Source organism: Macrosteles quadrilineatus, unplaced genomic scaffold, assembly GCF_028750875.1.
Source record: "Macrosteles quadrilineatus isolate MER2022 unplaced genomic scaffold, UCM_ALF_1.0 Scaffold_4__1_contigs__length_99947679, whole genome shotgun sequence".
In the NCBI taxonomy this organism is placed as follows: Eukaryota; Metazoa; Arthropoda; class Insecta; order Hemiptera; family Cicadellidae; genus Macrosteles; species Macrosteles quadrilineatus.
Window position 1 is genome coordinate 10,608,831 of NW_026542597.1, and position 24,994 is coordinate 10,633,824.

General features: G+C 33.5%; 2 protein-coding genes across 3 annotated transcripts in view; both read right to left on the bottom strand.

Annotated features, from left to right (window-relative positions):
• Positions 1–3,595: 3,595 nt before the first annotated feature.
• LOC128991769 (protein regulator of cytokinesis 1-like) lies at positions 3,596–5,629 on the bottom strand. Its single transcript, XM_054414951.1, has one exon. The coding sequence runs from the start codon at positions 5,627–5,629 to the stop codon at positions 3,596–3,598; it is 2,034 nt and encodes a 677-aa protein (XP_054270926.1).
• A 9,958-nt stretch (positions 5,630–15,587) lies between these two features.
• Positions 15,588–24,994, bottom strand: part of LOC128992279 (histone-lysine N-methyltransferase EHMT2-like) — a 30,866-nt gene continuing 21,459 nt past the window's right edge. For both annotated transcript variants that reach the window (XM_054415770.1, XM_054415769.1), the window contains exons 16-20: positions 20,591–20,702; positions 19,998–20,172; positions 18,855–18,933; positions 16,951–17,126; positions 15,588–16,168 (exon numbers count right to left, since the gene is read on the bottom strand). In XM_054415770.1, coding sequence (XP_054271745.1) covers positions 16,015–16,168; positions 16,951–17,126; positions 18,855–18,933; positions 19,998–20,172; positions 20,591–20,702 — 696 coding nt within the window. In that variant the 3' untranslated portion in view covers positions 15,588–16,014. The remainder of the gene's footprint in view (positions 16,169–16,950; positions 17,127–18,854; positions 18,934–19,997; positions 20,173–20,590; positions 20,703–24,994) is intronic.

Consider the following 24,994-nt stretch of genomic DNA (forward strand, 5'->3'; position numbering starts at 1 on the left):
ATAGACTTATTGACTTCACTCATACGAAGTTTCAACCATATAACTTAAGTCTAAGTAGGCTAAATGTCGAGTTATTTTGAAGCGGAACATTGAGTTTTGGGGCCGTTTAATAAGCTGTGGCAACCACTGCAGAGACTTCTGGCTCAGACTGTACCGTTGGAGGTTATGAAATTTGGACATTATGAACCGCACTGTTTATTTGGTATCTTCACGTTGGAGTTTGTGAAATTTGGACATTGTGAAACAGTGATTATTTGAATGTTATAGATTTGGAGCTTATGAAATTTGGAGGTTATGAACCGCTCTGTTTATTTAATATTTAAACGTTGGAGTTTGTGAAACTTGGACATTGTGAACCAGTGATTATTTGAATGTTATAGATTTGGAGCTTATGAAATTTGGAGGTTATGAACCGCTCTGTTCATTTAATATTTTAAGCGTTGGAGTTTGTGAAATTTGGAGTTTATGAAACGCTCCCAATAAAATCCTCGTGGCTCTAACAGGATTAAGGGAAATGCGTGAATCGTGTATGCAGAATACGGGAGGGGGCTGTGGTGGAAAATGTTGACAGCTACTGATGGAATTCAAAGTGTTATTCGATTACCTTTATTGAATGCAATCTGTTTATTTTTCCTCACAAAGCCTATAACCGTTATCGTTATTCCATCGCGTATTTACAAAGTGTATAGAGGAGAAAATGTTTAATATGTAAAATATTTCAAACAAAATTGTCAGCTGTACAAGATTATTACCAGATCTTTGAAGGTCTTTGGCGTAAACCAATGGTAAACCGATATTGTGTTTTGGTTTTCAAAACAATAATGAGAAACTCTATATCACAGACAATATAATACTGTATGAGCCAATTTTAATTTTTTTTTTCACTAAAAATTTTATTTTTTCATGCTCTTTCATTTGATATATCACAGGGGGTACCTTACATTTAAAAAAAATAATAATTTGGTGGCAGGGGGGAATTGGGGGGGAATGTGAATGTAAAGTTGAATTCAAAACAATTGGGCCCCCTACGTCAATAGATGATTCCCGCAAACTGCATATTTCTATATATTGCGGATTTTACATAAATAAAGATGCAAGTTAAAAAAAACACCCTGTATACTCGAAAACAGCTGATTTATTACTAAGATGATCTTTAGCCAAGTAACGCACAAGAGTCGAAAACAAAAGTTTTCGCTACTACAGTAAGTAGATGGTGAAGAGAGGCTTTAATTTTTTACAGACATAATTATTAGGTGAAGCTGTGGTGAATTTGGAGCAGCAACGGTTATACACACTATTGTTTGATATTGTTACACAATTTGAGATGACAGTTTTCACGTTTTTGTAGCAGCTTGGTATTTTATTTCATCAAATTTATTAAAATATATTGTGAATAATGTGGTTAAAAAATATTTACTTTCCAGATAAAATGAATATTTTGGTAACAAATTTCCTAAATATTCTGTCTGTTTTTTCTCTTTATAAAATAACAAATAATCCATGTCACATAACAGAATGTGGTAGATGTGACAAACGTGGAGGCTCACAACCTTCTAGCCCAGTTCGATAAGCTGTTATCACCAAGGGTTTAGATATCAGCTGAGATATCTCGTTGCCTAGCAACCACACCTGTTGCGTTCAGCCAATCAGCTCGCGCCTCCTCCCCACCCCTCCCCTCACAACCCCGGGAATAATTTAAACTTCTCCGATCAAACAACACTTCCATCCAAGGCAAACTAATCTATCTTTCATCAGGCTGATATTTTAGTTTTAAAATATTTTTTAGTTGTTAAAATAAATTATAAGAGTCCTTTGCTGTATTTTTTTTTATTGTTCAAAGTTTGTAGGAGAAATTTCAAATAATTATAATGTAGTTTTAGTCATATGGAAACACTCATATCTCTTCTTTTTCTATCTCACTTTCTTTCTTCAATGAAGGGTGTTGAAGAAAAATTATAGGTTGTGTATTATTCCAGCTTCAAGAACAAATTATTAATAAACTAGTTTACCTTGTGGTTGCCAGATTCTTGAAATGAGTATATCTTGCTCGATGTACATTTCGCTACATGTGTAGCATCGTCAGGAGCACAGTTTGTCACATTAGGCTACTTAACACAAACACTATTTACAAATATTTACATTTTCGGTCGGATGACGATTTACGGATCATTTAAACAGATCATTTAAACAGCGATTCAAAGAACATAATGCCAGCCACCACGCCAATCCAGAATCATTAGTCGCCAAACACCTGAAAAGTAATCAGAATCACCACATCTCATTTCCAGAATCATTAACAATCCTCAAACGCACAAATTCTAAGTCAATAGCGAAAGTCCAAGAAAGCTACCACATATATATAAACATACCCATAGTTCAAATGCAGACACCCTGTTAAACAAAAAAGAAGATTACAACAATTCAATAATTTTCAAACTTATAAACCATCTAGAAGATCAATGTGGCAACAGCGCAGAGACTTGGCAACGTCGCAGTCCAAGAAGAGAAAGCTCTAACATCGTAAACTCACCCCCATCCCCTGACCGAACCTCCCCAAACAAAGCTCCTCAAGCCAGTTGTCAGTCAAATAGTGACACATGTAGTGCCTCCGGTCCGCGCACGCGTTCGCGCGCTGTGTTCCTATGACTTTACGTACCGTAAATCGTCATCCGACCGAAAATGTAAATATTTGTAAATAGTGTTTGTGTTAAGTAGCCTAATGTGACAAACTGTGCTCCTGACGATGCTACACATGTAGCGAAATGTACATCGAGCAAGATATACTCATTTCAAGAATCTGGCAACCACAAGGTAAACTAGTTTATTAAAAATTATAGGTTGGCATGTTTTGGTTCCAACCTGCGATTCCTTGGAATTCAGTGATGAAATTAAATAAAAAATCGTCTATTTTTCAGGCAAAGTTAGGGCCACATGGCCCTTTTTTACACTTAACCTGATAAGTAGATAGTGTAAGTAGATAGTGAGTGATAAGTAGAAATATACAAACAATTAAGTTTTGTTCCATTTAATTCCCACTATTTCTATGACAAGGTCCCTTCCAGGTATCATGTGCCACCTTCTCGGAATGTATAGTCGCGTACCACCCATCAGTGAATTTGCCAGAATTTAATTTGACAAATACGTTGGATATAAGTTATATCTGTTAGCACGATAATTCTAGTACAAATCATCCGATTTTTTTGAAATTCCGTAGCCTACAAACGTGTAAGTACTGTAACTTTTATTTAAAGGAGTTCACAGGTTTTTTTTGGTCTCTGGAAACATCAACACGAGAAAAGTTGGCTCCAAGTCTATGCCTTACTATGATCAATGAGACCCACGATAATAGCTCATAATCGCTGGTAAATTCACTAAAAGCACTGACTTCTGACTTCTGAATCCTTGCCTTTTTGTAAATGATATAAACATTTTCGTACAGTAAAAATCCCTTTACTTTAAAAATATAAGTTTACAACATGAAGAACAACGTACTATAGTAACACATGAATTATGAGTTTTAAAATAAGCAAAACGAATGAAAATACATGAGAAACTTTAAACTGAACATGAAAAGTAAACAAAAAACTGATAATAATTAAAATATGATGGGAAGTTTTCTTCTACTATTTGTGGTTCTAGTAGCTATGTTAGGCACGATTGGTGTAGTAGGACGAGGAATCTTGGAGCTGGTTGAACTTTTCAAAGTCATCTTTGTAACGGGAGTGCAGTTCTTCTTTTCACTACATGCCTTATTTCCGTTCCTTGGTCGCAAAACTCTGTTTGGTTGAACTAAAGTTTGATTGTGTTTTGAGGCGGACTTAATGTTTTCTTTGAACGATTCGTAAGTTAAACTGGTTTGCGAGTTGTTTGAGAATTTGTTTATCACAGTGCAGGGAGTGCCACATTGAAGTCTTCGGGCTACTTTGCTATCGTGAGATTTTGTTTGAAAAGAGGTGATTGATGAGTTTCCATTTAATTTGTTTTCTCTTAACACCCTTGTCCAAGTACTTTCTGAAACTGTAGACCCAGATAATGTAGAAGCTGATCTGGATATTCGAGGAGTTGAATGGGCAGTTTTCATAACTCTTGGGTAGTTATTAGGATGTTGGGGGGTCAACAGCCTTCGTTTGTCTGAAAAAGATTGCTTGAATCCAAGCCTTGATTCTAGAAACATATTTTCTTTATTGACTGTCTTCCTCATTAATCTTTCTGTCTCTTTAGTCTTTTCTCTTTCATCTTCCTTTTCTTCAATTTTACTTTGTAAAGATTTCCCAAAAAGCATAAAATCTTTCCCCGTTGTATTTTTGTACGTATTCAATAGCGTAGTGAGCTCTGTTTTTATAGATGGAACTTTTTTCTGTATGAGTCTTCGTTCCTTTTCTTCCTTCAGCAAACAGCCGCCTCGATTGTTGAACAAACGATCTTTATTCGAAGCCAACTCCTCTAGATGTAGCAATCTCATCCACAGCTCGTCATATTTACTTGAGAGTTGGAATATTTTTTTGTTTTCTTCGTAAAACCTCTGTAGCTTCTCAATTTCCATTTCATGAAAACTTAATACTTCTTCACTCCAGTGGTTGGATTGATAGGCCTTGAATTGTGCTCTGTCTCCCTCTGAATAGCAGCATTTATCCCATAGATCATTTAAAACTTTACGCTGGCTTATTATGAGATCTTTCAGATTTTTCTTTCTGTCATCTTTTAAATTTTTCAGTTTTTTCTTTAAGTTATCAATTGTATTGTTATCAAATCCATTATTTTCGCTAAGAAATGTTTCAATTTCATCTGTATTTAGAAACATTTTCTTACTCAAAGAAGCAACCTCATTCCGCAGGTGATCAGCCTCGTGTACTAATTCTTCTTGCATTTTTTGATAATGGTTTGTAGTAGCTATAAGCTGATTTAGACGTTTAGTCGTAATAGGATAATCTTCTTTTTCAGAACTGAAATATTGTTCGATCTCTTTATTGGGCTTAAATTTGCACTTTTCAACTAGCAATCGTAGTTTATCTTTGTATGTCTCAAAGTCATATTTCAGTTGCTCATTTTGCTTTTCTAACAAATCAATACGTTCCTTGAGTGTATTTATTTGATCAATTCCAGGAATGAAAATGTCATCTTGCTTAGAGTTGGCAACTTTTTTAAACGAGAGTCTTTCTTCTCTTTGGGATTTCAAACTTAATTTTACACAAAGTTCTCTTTCCTTTTTCTGAAGATGATTATATTCTTCCAAGCGTTTTTCTCTTATTTCCTGATAGGTGGTTAGGATTTTCCAAATCTTATCTTCTAAGACCACCAATGGATCGTCTTTGTCACAAGCTAAATTTTGCACTTCTGCCTCTAGTCCTAAAGCCTTTTCCAGTTTCAGCGCATCTTTGCCAGCTTTTTCAATACTTTTTGAGAGATTCTTTTTCCTTTCATTTTGACATTCTAACTGTTGTTCCCAGAATGCTTTTACGTCATCTATGAGTTTGGTAAAGCGATCGTCAGAGACACTCATTGGTCCGTATATTTCGTTCCAAAGTTTGATCATTTCTTCAATACCTTCCACGTTGATTTGTATAAATGTATTTTTCATTTGTTGTAATTCGACGTCTTTCCCATGAGATTCGCCTGTGTCACCACTCATTGCGAAAAGGTTGATGAAAAATTAAGAAAATCAAAAAATAATATAGTCAAAGTAATAGTTTTGGTAGTTGTGTACAATTTAAATGTGTTTAGGTCCCATATGAAAATAAACACGAATACTATTAACATGTGATTTTCGCCAATCTTGGATAGGATATTTGAAATTGGTGACATAAAATTAGATTTTACGGTACTTTCCTGTTAAAGGGAACATTCATTACTATCGATGATTTATTTTCGATATATCGATATTTTTGTTTTACTTCACGATTGGTATTCCTTCTGTTTTAATATCTTAAACGCAATTAAATTAAAAATTAAGAACTAACCTTGTTTAGGCAAAAATAATAGCCTATATATTGGATTAGGACATGAAACTATTCTAAACTAACCTAACATAACCAACTAACTAACCAAACTTGCTGTATAGGCTAAGTTACCGTTTCAAAATTCCATTTGATAACAGAAAAGGCATATGAGGAATAGGCTATCAAAGTATTGTTAGCGAACATTTGTATTTGTAGCATCATTCCAAAATAAGGTATATATCCTCCATTTGAACACATTTGCTTGTTTTATCATGCTTTATTGATTGTTAATTAATCTTATTCAATTTTTCGTGTGTTTTAGTTCTCCATCAACCTGCATCCGTAGTTTCGTTCGGTCGTTCAATTGAAGTTTCTGGGTGCGATATAAACTGGTTTTATTAGTAACTAAGCACATAATACCATGGACTTTAAATAGTGTAAGCATGCGTATCAAAACTCAAAAGGGAGTATATGTAATCTATGAAATTACATGCAGTGACCTGTTCAATAAAGGACATCGTCTACTGGGGAAAACGCCTCAACTGATGAACCAAGATGGACAATCATTTAAGCCTTTCTCTACGTTCCCAACTAAATTCTATTTCCATTTCAATTTCATGTGTGAAGATTTGATTTTTAAATTTTGTTTAAATTTTGAAAGAGGCTTCACTATTTCTTTCTTAGTTCACAAACTGAGGCGTTTTTGCCTGTAGGCGATATCCTTTATTTATCCTATAAAGAGAAGTCACACGGGGTGGTGTCAAAAAATGACGACGTCAGTTTGATGGCGGACCTCACCATTGTATGTGCTAGTAGACAATTTTAATATTAGGTCACATTTTCCAATCAGATGAATTTGTAAAATCAACTTTGGCTTGTGGCCGAAACAATAACCAACACAGGTAGAGCATTGCACTCCTTATTTGTTGTATATTATTTGTAACTACTTATAATTGGAACAATTAATTAAGTGACGTTTACCTACAGTATACCACTTTGCTTCTCATCAGGCTTAATACATTGACTATTTGGAAAAACAGGTTTGCATGCTAAGCCATACCAATATGTATGAACTTTGAGTAGGCCTACGAAGGTCCTATCATCTTGAACACCTGATATAATGTTATCTCTTGGTCTAGTAGACTTGAATATACTGCAAAGGGAAATAATATCTTTAATATTGTCAGTTATTGCCGGGAGTTATTTTTTATAATACAGCAAGCCAGCAATTTAGCAAATTCTGTAAAATAAATTTAATACTTTTTACTTTTACTTTTTGTTTATTTTTATACCAATTTTATAAAGAGTAAATTTCTGCACCGTTGGCTCCATGACAAGATGCATGGATAACATGATGAATACGGTAGACTATCGATCATGGAGGCTGTTGCTGGGAGGACTATTTATAGGACCAGCTGATGTTGCTAAGCAACCTCCCGGCCCGCACCTGTTGATCCTTCGTCCTATAATCTGTCTTCGGTGGCTTCCATAAAAAATATAATTTAACACTCACATTGTGTAGTCATTTTTAGAATAAAATAATATGATGTGCATTCAAATTAGCCTCCAACAGAGTGCTCTGATATAAATTACAAATGTATGTTGAATTCACCAAATGTTTTCTTAAGTAACAACAGAAATAAGTAGAGCTATTACATCATCACACTCTGTGAACGGATTATTCAACTACCTATATGTTCTTTTATAAGTAAACTACAACAGAGTTTACTTATAAAATAAAAGTATATTTTATGAACACTAGATTCGTTTAGATAACTAAGTCACATTGCATGGTAATGGATCCATATAGAAGCATTTCGTCTAGGTTTGAAGTGGGAAGTCGCCAATGTTAAAAAAATACATTTCAAAACAGTGTTACCAACACAACAAATAATGTAATACGAAGAATATGGAGAAACACTAAAATGTAAAACAGGTGGTCCATAAAAATCGAATGACTACTTCATTAGGTCATAGTGAATTGTGGAATTAAGTGCATGAACTGAGTATATTTGTTATAATAGGTTATGCACATTGTCCGACTTAAGTCTTATAAACGGTAGTCTGGGGATTAAAATTTTCGGGTCATGAGACCCATTTTAAAATCCAACATCAAATTAGTTCATGAAATCCGACAGAAGAAAATCCGAAATCCGACTGCTGCTGGCGTGTTCGCCATGCAGCCTGTGTCAGTTTATCTCAACATCCATCGTGATAATGTGGTTGGACCACCGTTTTATTAAAATGTTTATTTTTTTTATGTAAACGTTGTGTCGATATGTGTTTATTTATTGATAAGGGCTAGAAATCACCAGACCATTATTTATAAGTCTGAAGACGGACAAAGGTATGTAACCTATTATAAATTTTTACAATCAGTCTTGATGGCAAGAATGTTCAGAAAATATATTTTTCCCAAGATTGGCTAGTGCTTTAGCCAGGATTATGTATTGGAAGATCAACAATGAGCAAGAACAGCTGATTCAAAAAGCTACTGAATTTTCACATGATCGAACCAGCAAGACGAGCATCGACCACTCAGCTTACCAGTTATGTGTCTGAGGAGCTTAAGTAATTAATACAAATTTTGAGTAGGTACTTGAATAGTGCACATTTTTCAGCGTAATGAACGGTAAGTCATATACTTTGTTTTCATTATGAATAAGTAATTCTGCCCACTATTCTTGTTCAATGCATTGATCTATTCACGTCTACCAGAGTTGAAGTTTGTTGAGGACCCAGATTGTGTTGTCATGTTGGTACAACTGATTATATCGAGTCACAGTAATGACATAATTAGATTACATCAACACTTCAATATGGCTTAACCATTTATGCACTGTTTGGAGTATATGTCCATGCATAGTCCACTGCCCACTTAACATTTTTTGACACCCTGTTTTAGAAATAGAAGTAATAGGTTTAAAAGTCTGATTGCAATATTTTAAGTCGAATGTGTTATTTATGTAGTACATGTTATTCCGTGACGTGTATTTATGAAGCTGTAAAAGTCATGGTTTCAAATCTATATTTTCTGAGGAACTTAACTGGGAAATGGCAATAATTCCAGGTTATTGTTAGAGTACAGTTTTATTTTTATGTAAATTGTAAATATTGACGCAGCCTATCCAGCTTGTGCTGCCGTGTGCTGGTATCAAACCAAGGAGGAGGTAATAAGGTAATAAGGAGTACAATGCCCAGTCAAGGGCCTAGCCTGGATTTTCTTTTGGGGGTGCTGATAACCTAGTATCAAATATGATAATTAATATCAAATAACCTAGTATTAGTTTATTTGACTTTTTCCATACATGTATCATGTTCACGGAAATAAAGCATTTCATTTCATTTCATTTCATTTCATTTCATTTCATGATATTCATAAGGGTCAGCAGGGGGGTTTGTTGGAAATGACCAACATACGGATGGTCCTGGATGTTGAAATTTTAGAGCAAAATTGAGGGTATTAAGCATTTAAAATCTCTTATTTCAATTTATTCGGGACCATAGGAAAATGCAGGTTAAGTGCCTCAGTTAGTTATGGTTATTTTATGAATTTGTGCCCAGTTTTTTTGTAGGAGCCGAGCCTGTAACCTGATGACTACTTCCTGTATTTAACCTCTTCCATGTATTCGAACATGTGTTTTAAAATAACAAACACTTCACATGATAGGGTAATTTAACTTAAAGGGAACCATTATCAGTTCAACTTTTAACTTGCCAAAAAAATTATTAAAGATTAAAATATATTTTCCCCCATAATCCTCCTATATATTAATAGGCAAGCATGTTTCTTGAACCGTTTTTCTCAACTTGTGCGCATCGTAGGGTAAATCTATGCATACTGTTGGAAAGATATTTTCCTGCAGGTGTGCAGAATCCCTTTATAAATGAAAGCAGGCTAAAAAATAAGCAAAGAAAATGAATCTAAATAAACATGGGCATTATGGGTTGCCATGCTGGTGACAAAAAAACAACGAAATGTGAACAGAAAATCAAAACAAATGGAAGAAATTCCAATCACATGTTTTATTTACAGTGTGTGGGGTGAAAATTACATATTTTTGGTAGAGTTTTCAACCACTGACCGACCTCTACTGTAGTATTTATATTATAGTTTAAAATTATGATTTTAACTAGAATATTTGTCTAATGTTTTTCATATGTATAAGAAATCTATTGTTCAAAATATGTGTTTTTGATGTTAATAATTCAAAATTAGTTTGCATCCAATGCTATCTCTTGAATTTATAAAAACTTTCTTTTGCATTAAATTCTGTGCCACTTTTAGCGAATTTCCCTATAGGGAAGTAGCTATTACCGTAGGTGGCACGGTAAGACCTAGACCCGGGACCGATTTACTTTTTCATTTTGATGTCCCCAGAGGCCAAAAACACCATTCGTTCAATTTTTTATATATATACGTCCGTGAACGCGATAACTTGAGTAATTTTTGTCCGATTTCGATGAAATTTGGTTTAAAGGTGTAAAGCGGGATAAACTTGAATGAGTTCGCGAACCAGCATGATCGGACAATGGGAATGGGGCTTTACGGGGAGTTTTATGGGGTAAAAATTGGTTTTTCTCACTTTTGACCCTCTAAACACAAAATTTCCCAATTTCTCTTTAGACCTTTTTAAAGAGCTTAAAAAAAAAATTAATTTAGTATGTATAAGTATTTTTGTTCGATTATTAGTAACGGAGAAAATTAAAAAAAATTTAAATTTAAAATTCCCATGTTATTCTTATGGAGAATATTGTCAAATGTTGTAGTTTCTTTGTTTATGGATATATTTTTTGCAAACTTGGCAAATTTATTTATTTTGTACTAAGCTATCAATATTTTACTCAAAAACACACTTTATTAGTTTCCTTGTAGCAGCAAACCTAGGTACTTGTTAAACCTAATGTTATTAAAATATATTTAATTGAAAATCAATTCAGACGAATGGAAATTCGCTTAGTCGGCAGGTTTGCTGCGGCGGGGGTATTAAATTCTAAGATATTATTGAACTTCTTGACAACTCCAGTATGCTATCACAACTCACAACACTAGATGAGTTAAAAGGAAAGATAAGTTTTATAAATTTGTTATAGATACCCTGTATTTTAAAACTTTTTGAACATTTGGAAACAATATTATTATCACAGAAGATATGTTTAAAATGCATGAATATGAACAGAATGCATGCATAATGTATGGATAAAATGTTGATGTGTTCTTTTGTTGATCAATTTTTTTACTGAACAATAGATTTTTATCAAAAATAAATTGGTTTAAATATAATACAGGAAATCGGTATAGTGAGTTAATACTGAACATGTGCATCTATGTTCAAACAAATAGTTAGAACCCGTATGTTAGGGTACTCGATGTATTTTATATTTTGTGGAAAATTTCTGAAAAGTTTGAATAGCATTTCCAACTACGCACCTGAAAGTGGAGATTTTACTCGACAATAACATGTGGAACAATAAAGTTTACATGAAAACGTCAGAGGAGACAGGACAATATCCTTGTTGTATTAAATTGGATTTTTACAAAAACAGCCGGACCAATTTTAGTTCAAATTTAGTATATGACCCTTTTAACTCTAGACAATATGGTACAGCCCACAGCCCCAAACACTGTAAAAAAAATGTTCAAAGGTTAAAACATTTTATGTGATTTTCCCCATTAAATAACACAGTTACTACCACTGCTTACCCATTCAAAGGGTTGTTAACAAGCTAATAGAAGAAAGGATGTGTCAGTTTGCTGATACCGTATATTTTAATGCTCGATGGTTCAAAGTTGCAGTTTGACCTAGAGAAGCACTAGAAAGGTTAATAAAAAATGTATTTTGATAATTTATCTATCAAAAATAATAGTAGGCGGCTTCATACATTAGGCCTTACCTGTATGAACTATTACAAATACACCACTTTACAATACGAACCACATTCACAGAATTTAACATGTGGTTTAATTTTTAACATCATTTTTCAAATCACAGTTTTATATATCAAGTTTACTTGGAGATGAATATTTCAGGTTTTAGAGTTGATGAAGTAAAATCACAGTGGGAAAGTTTATATAAGAATACTCAAAATTTCACAAGGAATGCAGAAGCTTTGATTCACAGAAAAGATCCAACTTTAAACATCCTTAGAACTTTCTCTCTTGCAGATTCTTAACTTTACATTTGGCCATAGTTTTACTTTTAAGAAGCATTATTACTTTCATCTTATTATAAAGGGAGATACAATTCTTTATTTCTCTTAACCATTAAAACAGAGTTTCCTTGCTAAAATTCTTATTTTTATTTTACTATTGACTGTAGGCTAAACTGTAAACATTAAATAACATTTACAGATTCACAATGTGTTTCTGTTGAGATCCGTGGAAAGTGTTTCCTTTACAATTCATAAAAACTGGTTATACAGTATTTATAAAAAAAGGTTTTGTACAAGGAATAGTAATTTGTGTAACTAGTGTGCAAAGTGGCACTTTTCTGCACACGAGAGAATGTTTACGCACAAACCGTAGGCGAGTGTTGCAAAGGCAGTTTGCACTCCTGTTACACATTATATTTTAACTACAGTTAAAATAAATAAATAAATCATAGAAATAATTAGTCTTTCAGACACTGTACAACACGTTTTTAGGTTAGATTAAATCCAAACATTGAACGAAATGTCTGCACCAGCTGATTGTAGTCATAATATCTTTAAGTGTTGCAAACTTATTTTCAAACTGGTGTGCGCCAAAGTAAAAGCTGTGCGTCAAAGTAAGGCTTTCTGTACTATAATCTGTGCACTTTGTCAGGTGACTGTAGGAAAAATAAATATCTCAAGCATGGAAAAGAAATTTATTTCTATAAATTCAATTATGTAATAAATAAAAATGCACAATACATATTTTAAAATACAAAAAAAATACAATACCCTACACAACACTAATATTTGCATTAACAAGCAATTGGCTTTGTCTGGCAAAAGTAACTTATATTTTACGGTACAACCCTACTCAATAGGAACCAAGTCAAATTTAAATTACAGATTAAAATACAAAGCATTTAATTTTACATAATTTGTTAGTGCCACAGCACATAGATCTTTACTTCTCTTGAAACATTTAGAATGGGATTATTTTACAAGTTAGAACCATTTAAAAGAAGTAAATGCATAAGCATACAGTACTGATACTTGGAATAATATATTTAGTTGCATTTAAAGAGCAAAATAATTTTTAAGATTCACTAAAATAATTATTAGTTTTTTTACAATTTGGTATTATGTTAACAGCCAAGGAATTAAATTTGTTACCAAACTAGTTTGAAAAGTTAAATTTTGCAGACAAACGCAAACTGCTTGAATGAAAACTAATACAGTTTTATATACTACACTATCTTCATCAAACTCGTTTAATGTTTACCATTGCTATAGGTCAAACTCATCAAAATGCACATCAAGCTTATCTACATATATTACAGTTTGCAGTATTCTGCAATAAAACAGAACAAAGCACAGGGTGGTTTAACAATAACACAAACTAGACCAAAGAAACAAACAAAAATCTAAAATAATATGCTAAAACTACAACTGAACACCTGTGGTACCGATAAAACTTTACACTAAAAAAATATATAACAAAACACTTTAAAATATTCACTAACAAAATTTAAATAAAAGCTTTTTGGCTTTTCTTCTGAGCGGTGCTGATAACACACAGTTCTAACCAGAACTCTATAAATAGGCAGTCGACTAACAAAAATGTGCAAATTGCATTGATGAAACCAAAACACAGTGATGGTGCACCACTGGTAAGACAGACGCACACATGTGTGTATTTGAATCTGAATGTGAATGAAGGGTGTGTGTTTGAATGGAATTATATTAATGTTCTTATCTAAAATACGACCCTGGCAAATTACAATGAATCTAGATTTTTACCCTTCTGGTATATTTAACCATAGACTAACCAACACAAGTAGACTTCTCATCCCATTGTAAATTTTGAAGCCCATTTTACGTGTCTAGTTCACGTCCTTTGACACTGATGGCTAGTGTTGACATAATCTTGTTTACCTATATTATTTTAGGGTTGATTTCATGATTGAATCGTTTTATTTGGTTAATGAGGTTTTAAATTACTGAAATAATAAGAAACAAATTGTTAACAAAACACGACCTCTACAGTGCACCAAAGTGAATAATAAAATTGTCTTCAGCTGATCCATAAGGATGAGAAATCCGCTAAGGGTATGTTTTATCTTTATCATAGACTAAGCAACACAAGTAGACTCCTCATCCCATTGTAAATTTTGAAGCTCGTTTTTCATGTCTAGTTCATGTACGTCCACACTCATAGAATCGCTAGGGTAGACAAAATTTTGTTTCTATTATTTCATGATTCGTGCTTTACTATTTATTTGGTTATAACTAGGTGACCAGTTATTGTTTACGATTTTATTGTTTTATTTGGTTAAATGAGGTTTTAAGTGACTGAAATAACAAGAAAAAAAAATGTAAACAAAACACAACCCCTACAGTTGGACGTACAGAACTAACAATATAATTGGCTTCAGCTGTTCCATAAGGATGGCAAATCTACTAAGGGAGTATGTTTCATCTATGGTTTTATCATTGACTATTGGATACTGAAGTATTGAAGTTATATTAATAGTCAAAGCTTTTTATCTATGCTTTAACTTAGACTTATGTCTCATAATAGTATAACCTATTAGTCTCATACCTCACAGAGGTAAGATCAGTTTATTACCTAGTTCATTCTCATTTCCAAAACATTCTGCATGACAATATTTACAATACCAGACTTTTGAAACTAATCTTAAAAGAAATGAATATCGCGGGTTGGATTCCAAGCAATAGATTCTAGACCCAATGCCTTGCTTGTGCTATTGAACTATTAATTAATGGCTCTTGTCTTACAAAAAGATTTACGTTAAAACAGTTACATGTCCAATGTTTGACCAGTCACTTACAAAAACGTGATGCAATAGCATGGCTAATGGTTTACAAAGTAAACCAACACAGAATAAAGTTTCTCACCTTTCTCGGTTGAGAAGTGTTGATAGTTTCAGTGTTTTCTTCACCTCAGATTTTAGCCCATAGTGAGTCACAACTTCAGCAGGATCATAGTAGTAAAAAAACCAAAATGTATGACGAACAATAGGCTAGCTAGTAGTATATAAACATAAAGTATATCTTTCTTCCACTTGCATTCGACACTTTTTCGTACCATCCATGTACAAAGAAAATATTTAACCACCTGGCATTCGTAAAATAGTTCAACATGCTCTATTCACAACTTGTCTTCTGAATTTCTATAAGAGAGTTAGTATCGCAGTTTAATCTGAAGAAAATTGTTTTATGGTCCAAAACTGCATTCAGTTGTTAATGATCACCAATTTTCACTCAATTTTTATTAATGATGCTAAAACCCCAGATGGTCCAAGTCAACAACAGTGCTACAAAATGCAATTCAACACATCTCTTATTTATCATACTGTCGCTTAAAATTAGACTAAGCTTCATGTCAAGTCATTAAATGTACCTTAACTAATATTACAAGGTTGATTGAATCTTTTTACACATCACCAAAACATGCTCTGCATTATTTTGTAAAGTGATGCATACGGTATAAATTAAATCTACTTAAGATAATTTAAAATCTTTGTTTAAAACAACTTTGATATTAATTCTAGCTTCATGTTGCATTTTTGTAAAATAAAAACTAACTATGTCGTTGCAGCTCTAAAACAGGCTATTCACTTGTGCAATATTGATTGATGAAACATATTTCAAAAACAAAACCAAACGTTATACTTGGTGAGGAAAATATGTACGAATTTACCCCTCCGACAACCACTGCAGTAATTACCAGCCTTGAGTGTAAAACCAACTGTTGTTATATATGATTTTTTAACTAAAAAAGTCAGACATATTACAGTTTAGAGATTTTCCACATGTCTCACTAGTCTGCGCTGTTGAAACAAAGGGAGGTAGGCCTAACATAAAATATGAGCAACTCTAGAGTGTGACTAAGAAATTTGGCTAACAATTATAGCCTGGGTCATTATAAGTTTTCCTTTTCCTCTTGTTTAAGTTTCTTGTGGTAGTTGGCCAACGTCTTTTCAATCGTAGTCTCCGAGTATTTGCATTTCTCAGCACCACAAGTGCATGTAAACATGTTCCTCTTGATTATCCAAAACTTCTCCCCATAGTCAAATCTGTAAAAAAGTTTATTTTGATTGTACTTTCAGTTATTCACGAAATTATACAATGGTTAGTAAAGATTAGGTAAACAGTATCTTTATGTTAGGCCTACCATCTTCAGAAAACTTTCAGCATGTGAATAAAGAAGGATTTGCATTCATTCATTCATGTGTTAATATAATTTTTACAATTTTAAAAAGAGTGTTTTGTTTACAAGCCTTTGTAAGTCTCTTAAACCTTAATGGTCGTATCCAACATAAATAAGAATGACACTCTTATGAGTATTGGTTTTCTTTCAAATATTTTACCTAAAGAAAATCAACAGTTCTTACTGAATATGAAGAAGAGTTGTGTAATTAATAAGTTTAATAAGTAAACCAAAACTCAAATGATTTTTACATAGCTAAGCAGTTGCACTGTTCTGATATCAAAAGGTAATAATTTGTTCCATACAAACAGATCATCAATGTTTAGATGAAAGAAGATACGGTTGATGACATATTGAGTCTGGAAAGAGCAAGAAAAGAACTCTGAGAAATCATAAACAGTCAGAATACTCAATGAATCACATGCAAAAATGCTACGTAGAAAGTGTTGTTGTGACTTGGGTAATTTTACGGAAACAAGGTGCTCAAATACCTTATCACAAATTGTAAACAAAAGAAGGTAAGAAACCCCTTGATTTATTCCTTTAACTATGTCAAACAAATCGATTACTTGGTTCATTCCCTACCATTAGATTCTCCATCACCTTTTGTAAATCACAGTTTTACGGCTGGATAGCTTTGCTACTTACGCAAGTTCATCATTAGCCTGTATGTCCTGGTTGGCAAAGAAGGCTATACGAGGGAAGTGCAGGTCCTGATGGTCAATGAACACTCTGACTGGTAGCAAGTTGGGTTCACAGCTGTGGTTGATGAACCTGGCAATGTTGCCGTACTTGCGAGCGTCTATACAGTACGTCTCTCCGTCCTAATGTACATCAGATGATAAATGTTGCCGCCCACAATGAAGACACAGCTTTGTATTTTAAACCTGCTTTAGTAACTTATCTGCGACTGATAGGAGGCTAGTGCTAGTGCACTTTGCTTACTAACATTTATAAAAATAAACAAAGGTTAAAGCACTTTTTGCATAAAGTAGCTTTATAATGGTAGCCAAAGAGACAGATAAGACAAACAAGGTATGTTAATATATTGAATTTGAATTTCATAGTCTTGGTGGCAAGAATGTTTAAAATGCATAACATGTTTAGAAGCCAACCATACAATTGACAAAATCTCACAAATTAAAAAAAAGGACTCAAGAGGTGTGAAAAAAGTGGAGAATGTCAAGTATGACATAGACAGACAATTTCTAGATAGAAAATAGTATATTTCATTACTAGGACCGAAAGTGGCATTTTCCGTCGCGCGCCCAAGTTTTTGTGTGAGGCGAAGCCGAACACAGGGAACCCCAATTTCACGTGCGAGGCGAAGCCGAGTATGTGAGAGCTATTTTCACGTACGAGGCGAAGCCGAGGACGGGAATAATGGAGCAAGTGCCGGATAATAACTTTCGGTACGAGTTATGAACGATACTTTTCATCACGACGCAAAAATACACAAACACAGAATAGCAGACCTCAGTATATTAAAACAATTTGATTTCTCAATTAATTTGATTGAACATCAAAATAAAATAAAATCTTCTAAAAAGAAACCTACGTATATTTCTCAATAAATTTTGTTTAAACATCAAAATAAAAGAACAACACAACTTTTAAAAATACATACAGCTGATTAAAATCATTAAATTAAACCGTAACAAAAAATTGGCGCGCGTAGTGAATAAATGGAGAACTAATTGAGAGCGAGGGAAAGTAAATTTAGAGCGAGGGAAAATCAGCTGATCGATTTTCCCTCGCCCTAAATTAGAGCTTGGGAAACGACTACTTTCATTGATATCAGCTGTTATCGAAAATAGTTACTTTCGTTAAGGAGTGATGAAAACATATTTAAAAGTACGGGAAGCATTTTTCTATTTCGATGCATGCTGAATCAAATAGAATTGAATCAATATTTTGATACATTGCACACCACAATTTGAAAGTTTAAAATATTGCCTTTTGTTTATACATAAATACCCAAACAAGATGGTGGAGGAAGAGGAACTGAGGAGGAATGGAGGAACATGGAGAGGCGTAGTATTCACCTAGTCCTGGAAAATGAGCAGAACAAGGAAGGATAAGAAAGTATGTATCCAGACAAGCAAGCTGTAACATGCAAAAATGTGAAGGTAAATATTTGTGATGCTATTAAATATTCCAAATAGATTTTGAAACTTGTTATAATTCTCTGAAGACTGAATTTTAAAACACAAGCATTTTTATGTTATCAAAGCTAGTTATCACAAACTAGGAATATGTTTTAAGAGATGTACAGTTAAACTATCTCAACGATCCTGTACACGTAAGACTAATCTATAATCCAGAAAATTGGTAACAAGGAGTTACTCTAATTGAAATAAATCTACAGTTTAAGTTTGCCAAGTTATCAACTAAGCAGACCTATCCTCTCCCCTCCAACATGTTATTCCTCTAATTTATATTTACTGTAACTGTGGGAAGACTAATGTGTTAAGAGAGACTTTTACCTCAAGTTTTCATGTAAACATGACAAACATATAATATATTTGCATTGTAGGTTATTTAACACTTACCCTATTATCCAGATCAAACAAATATGAGTCATCTTCTCTGGTATCAGCTTCACAGTCTGATATGATCTCTCCAATGTATCTATAAAAGTATTACAACATTTACAACACCATTAATATAAAATTTGAAACCAAACTTATTCTGTCATAATTCTTTGAAAAGTAAAAACATCTTATTTTACCAACAACTTGTCCTGCCCTATGGTGAAAGCATAGAATGTTCAGTGTTCACTAAATAATCACTTGGCTGATGTTGTAAGTGCCAAATGAATACCAACCTAAGTAGCTCAGGGGTGGGCTGGGCCTGTGATTTATACAATAACAATAAAACAGTGACAAAGAATAGTGGGTTTATCCATTACAGACAATTGAGGTTTGTTTTTAGAGGCATCTCAATTTGCTGATGGTGCTTCTGAGTTGGCTTTTTACTGTACCGTAAAATTCTGCAAGTGACTTTTAAATGTTTTGAAGAGACCAACAGATTAAGTTTGCAATTCTTGTTGACTGTTGTAATTTGTCAGAAATTACACTTCTGAAGTGTATATATAACAACCAACAACTTGAACTATAGAACTTCCCATTCATATTCTTCACATTTGCATTAGTATACATTTTGAAGTTATTTAGATCGCCTACAATGAACTAAGCATTAAAAATTTTAAGCAAATAATTCAACACTGAAGTCCTTAAAGTCAAGATAGTAAAACAACTGGTTGTTACAATGACGTTAACATTGACAACAGCCTTTGAAGTTTTACATTAGTCAAAAAGGCAATGTGATGGATGTGCTTGAATAGTTTGAAATCTACAAGTCCACTTCATGTCTAATTATTAAATTTTTAAACCCCTTCCTCACTGAGACAACTCATTCTAATCATCTAACCATTCTACTGATAACAAGGGCAATCAAACCCTGCAATCCAGACTTGCTGGTTTTTGTAAGGTGATAGATAGGCCTATCTTTCAATATACCTTGAACATAACAGTGTTTGTGGATTTAATCAAAAAGCAATAACAGATAATTAAGTTTCCTGAAGAAGGGAATTAGTTAATTGCTTGGAAGCCAATACGCGCAACACCAAGTCAACAATTCAGAACTGCAGTCAACTTAGGTATATTAACATAATGTTTAGGTAGGCTACTCACTCGCAGACGTACGCCCCCTTGGGTATGAGCCTGAGTGTGCGCACGCCCCACCCCTTGTTGCCCTTGGTGCGGAACAGCTGGAACCTCGCGGTGATGCCGTGCTGTACCACCCGGTTGCGACAAGTCAGGCGGTTGCACGAGCAAGCCTGGTTACACTCAAACAGCATGGGAGGATCTGAAAACAAAAAACAGAGGCTGTTAATACTTTTTTAGGTTTTTTTCATTAGTATTGACATTGACTGTTTGCTTTGCAATCTGAAATCAAAATTTAAAATGTTAAAACAGTAGTCTCTGTATTAACTAAACTTTCCTGTGGATTGTAGAGTCTTGTGCCTCATTAGAGTATTTATACCACATAGGAATACATTTTTATTCCTATGTGGTATGATTGTACAACATAGCAGGATATCAAGAAAATTCATTCTGCAGCTCCTGACTGTACTTAGAAAATATTGTGCATCTTATTGTTTTAGAAAGCTGTGTGCTGCAAGCTTGTCACAATGGAAATGGTAACTTAGAGGAACTCTATTGCTTTATCATATACGCTTACCCCGTACGAAGGACAGGTACTCGGCTAGTAAACTATAAATCACCTGCAAAGTTGAACTCTGGCAGCAGTTTCCCCTCATCATCGTACCAACATCTGATGCTGATCTTGCCACACATACAGCCTCCACTGGTGCACATGTCTCTGCATTTACACGACTGGACAGACAAAACATCATCACCTTACTGCGGCTACAATACAGCTTATACAGTACAATCCCGATTATCCGAGGTCGTTTTTTGCATAAATATATTTTTTTGTTTTCAGTAGGAAAACAATAATTATGTTATTATTATGTTTCAATTAAAAAAACATGAAAATACCAATTATTTTGCAATTTATTGAATTTGCAATTATTCAATTAACGTTATAGAATGAACCGCAATAACCTTAAAGATTAAAACCACACAGTACTAGGTTGGCTGGCTGCCGATGGCAAACTGGACTCGACATTGGACAAGCCGTCTGCAGAACATAAACAATGTGTCAATCGTCTTTATTACGATGTTGTTTATACATGATTGTGTCAATATAGATCAGGTTAAACTTAAACTAAATGCAATTTATATGCTTTTTGAAATAGAAATATTAACCTTAGCGTTTTATTTTAAATAATGTAGTGTATTGGTTTATCATAATTCAAAGGGAGTGTTGCATCAACTCCAAGTGCTACGACATCCAATGATATTATTCAGTGCCACGATATCCAAAACATAATTTTTGAGCTGTTGCACAATGTCCAAGTGCCACGACATCCAAATGTACAGTAACTTGAAAAAACTTGGCACTTGGACGGCAATGCATCCTAATTCTAATGATGTTTAAAGGTGACAATTGAAGAAGTGTTTAAATTTGTTTCTAGTTTTTTGTTTTTTTTTACAATACGTTATTTGGAAAAAGGATATATTTTACAAGTGTTTGACTGAATACCGTAACCCTAAACTCAAAATATATGCGTCTTCCATGTTATCCCGAGGTTATTTGTAACCGAGGTAGTCTCGGTCCCAAAAACCTCGGTTAATTGAAAATGTACTGTAGTGGAGAGAACTCTTCAGGAGACAACACTCAAGGTGAGTTATAAAGGGAATGTTGCTGGAAGTCAACAGTCCCGGAAGATCAAATAATTTATACCTGTGCCGCTAGGTCAAAAACTACAATGTTTGCAGTGTCTGTAGATCAAAAGTCCCAGTAAGTCAAATAGTACAGTCCGAGCTAAAAACGTGGTCTATGTTAAAGCAATTGACTTATTGGGAATTTGACCTAATGCAACAGCAGTTTTAATATAACGAAATACGGTAAAATACAAGTTTAGTTTCGCTGAGTCAACAGTGCCGGAAGATCAAAAGCAATAAAAGTGAACGTCGATTCAGTTAAAGTAGACCTCCTGCAACGCTTACTACACCAACAAAACTCGCTTTTAGTTACTTGTGTTTTGTCATAATTAGAATAGAGCTAAAATTATCATATTTGGTACATAGCTTATCTATTCATGCTTCTTGCCAACTGTTTGGTCAACACTGTAAATAGGTATAGTTGATGTAATAAAAAGCCTTTCGTCAAAATTTGTGGCATGAAATACACGCAAGGACGATCTGAAAATTTCTGGTTATTATATACGATTGTAAAAGGAGATCCATTTAATTTTAGAACTATTTTATGAGTTATAATGTAGTCTACACATAAACTGTGTAAATGTATTACGCCTCGGAAGGGTTGAAACCTGTCCAACTATCATATATATTATTAAAACGTGAATGGGGGTTTTTCACATTCTGAATCAACCAGTCGACGGATTTTCATTATTTTTGTGATGAAAGAAAGATAATTTTGAGAACTAGGGAATGTCAAAGCCATAATTATAATTAAGGGTCCCAGTTTTTTAGAAATTAAGTTTCAATTTTTAAAAAGTCTAGCAGCCGACGCTAACCTTCTAAGCTAGCTTTTAGTACAATATAATTTGCTTAACATAACAGCTGTAAACATCCAGCATTTGTGACACAAATTCAGCATTTGGAAACAAATGTAAAGACACATATTTAGAGTTGACTTATTTATACTATGTGTAATGATGACCATTGATACATTTAATTCTTAAGTATGAGTATGGCAGATTAATTAAATATGCATAGTAAAATAGTAGGATGTTCAAATTATTTTTTAAAGGGATCTTTGTAATCATCGATTTGTTTTAGTCCCATATAATTTGTTTTAACTAACAGCTGGTTGAATGTAATATTGTTCTATATAACTATTAGGTTTTTGGCGAATTTCCCATATAGGGAATAAGCTATTACCGTAGTACTTATAGAAACACCTGGACCAGGGACCGATTTAATTTTTCGTTTTGAGGCCCCTAGAGGCCAAAAACACCATCCGTTCAAATTCATATATACAGGGTGATCAACTCAAGGAGGCCACCATTGGGAAATCGGAAACGGTAAGAATTAGAGAAAACTTTAAATGGGGGACATTCCTTTATTTTTTGTGGCAGTTAAAAATATGATTTTAGTTTTTATTATCATGTTTTCGGATAGAATATGCAGTTTAAAAACGTTTTTAGCCTTGACATTTTTTCGATAAACCCACTCGTTTAGGAGTACAGCATATGGAAAAATGACTTCCGGTGTACATTTTACATCATGTAGCTCCTAAACGAGTAAGTTTAGAGCAAAATTGCAAACTGTAAATTAGTCTTAGAATTGCATCTACATTCCTTAAAGACTATAACATAAAAAGTTTTCCACTTTTCAAGTTTGCCGCCATTTTTTAAATAGTATAATTCATATTTTTAATGAATTTTATGGTCTTTTTGGAATGTGGATGCAATTGTTAGACTTTTTTACTCTTCGCATTTTTGCTATAAACTTACTTGTTTATGAGCTACATGATGTAAAATGTACTAAAAAGTATTAGAAGTATTAAAAGTATTACACCGGAAGTCATTTTTCCATAGGCTGTAACTCCTAAACGAGTGGGTTTATCGAAAAAATGTCAGAGGTAAAAAAGTTTTTAAATTACCTATTCTATCCGAAAACATGATAAAATATAGGGGTTTCCATAAGAAATTTCATATTTGGCCAAATGGCGGATGAATTCCAAAAAACTAGATACAGTAGTCACCACCCTATGCGACATATTCTAACCAGAAAATTGTAATCGTATGATTCTATAAGCATTGGTAGGATTGCAAAGTACTACACAAACATTATTTCAAGGGTAATAACAGTTACAATTTCCGCTGACTTTAAAAGAGTCAACTAAAATATTATACTAATGGACACACAACTAAATGGAACAACTAATGGAAATACTCACGATGTACATATAACAGTTCGATATAAGCATTGAGTGTACACGTCAGTAGATACGTGTATACCCAATGATATAAGCATAGGTTCTTGCAATTTATTGCTTATTGTTTTTTAGAGTTGTTTTCCGGACTTACTTACACTCGTATAAGGTTGTCCACGTTTGTCATTGATAATGTAGCCATGTTACACCCATTATCACGAATATGTTTACAAGTTTTCCGTCTGTTTTTGAATAACAATACATTTTTTCACATACTTAAGAACCACCTGATTTTGTGCATTACATGTTCGTCTCAATTTTATTTGCTTTAGTAGGCATTCTTTTGGTTGATGAGGACTTCAATCGGTCCTTTCAATGATTGCTCATGAAATATAGTACTTTGTCCCTTAATTTTTATTGTTTGGTAAAATGGATAAAATTATCCAGCAAACCCAAATTGAAATAGTAAATATAGTATTTCAAACAAATCAGTAACATGTTAATAATGTAGCCTACATTATATCCTTGAATTGCATAACAACAACTAATTGAGCTGATCCTAATATAAATAAATCAATATGTTCTTCATAGGCATAACATGGGTTCTTTAAGAGCCACTGGGGCTGAGCCCAGGGGATTTAAAAAATGTAAGGTTGGTTTGCAAATGTATTTGACACGCTCTTTCTAATGAGACATGAATGGTCAAAATCGCCTAAGAAATTCGGAGGAGTTCAACGGAAAAATTTCGTGTTGGCGTTATACAGTATGGTTGAAAAGTCCTGGATTGGCTATATTTTTTTAACAATATAGATAAAGTAGTGAGACTTGGTATATCAATAATAGCCATAAATATCTACTGTCTTAAGCTATTTATCACTTTTTTATCCCTTAAGGGGGATGGACCACAAATACTAAGACAACATTCTTATATAATTTTAATACTATTTTACCTGTTTTTGAAATGCCAACCATACAAATACCATACAGCTAAAAATAAGTTAAATAGAAAAGGTTTTGGTTAAATCCATTTAAATTGTTATTGGACACTAGTAAGTACTAGTGCACTTGCTGCTACACCTCCCCCCTTCGGTTTCATGTATTCCTCTCAATCAGTTCAAACCTAGGAGGATTAAACATTAATGTTAATTAATGTTAAATC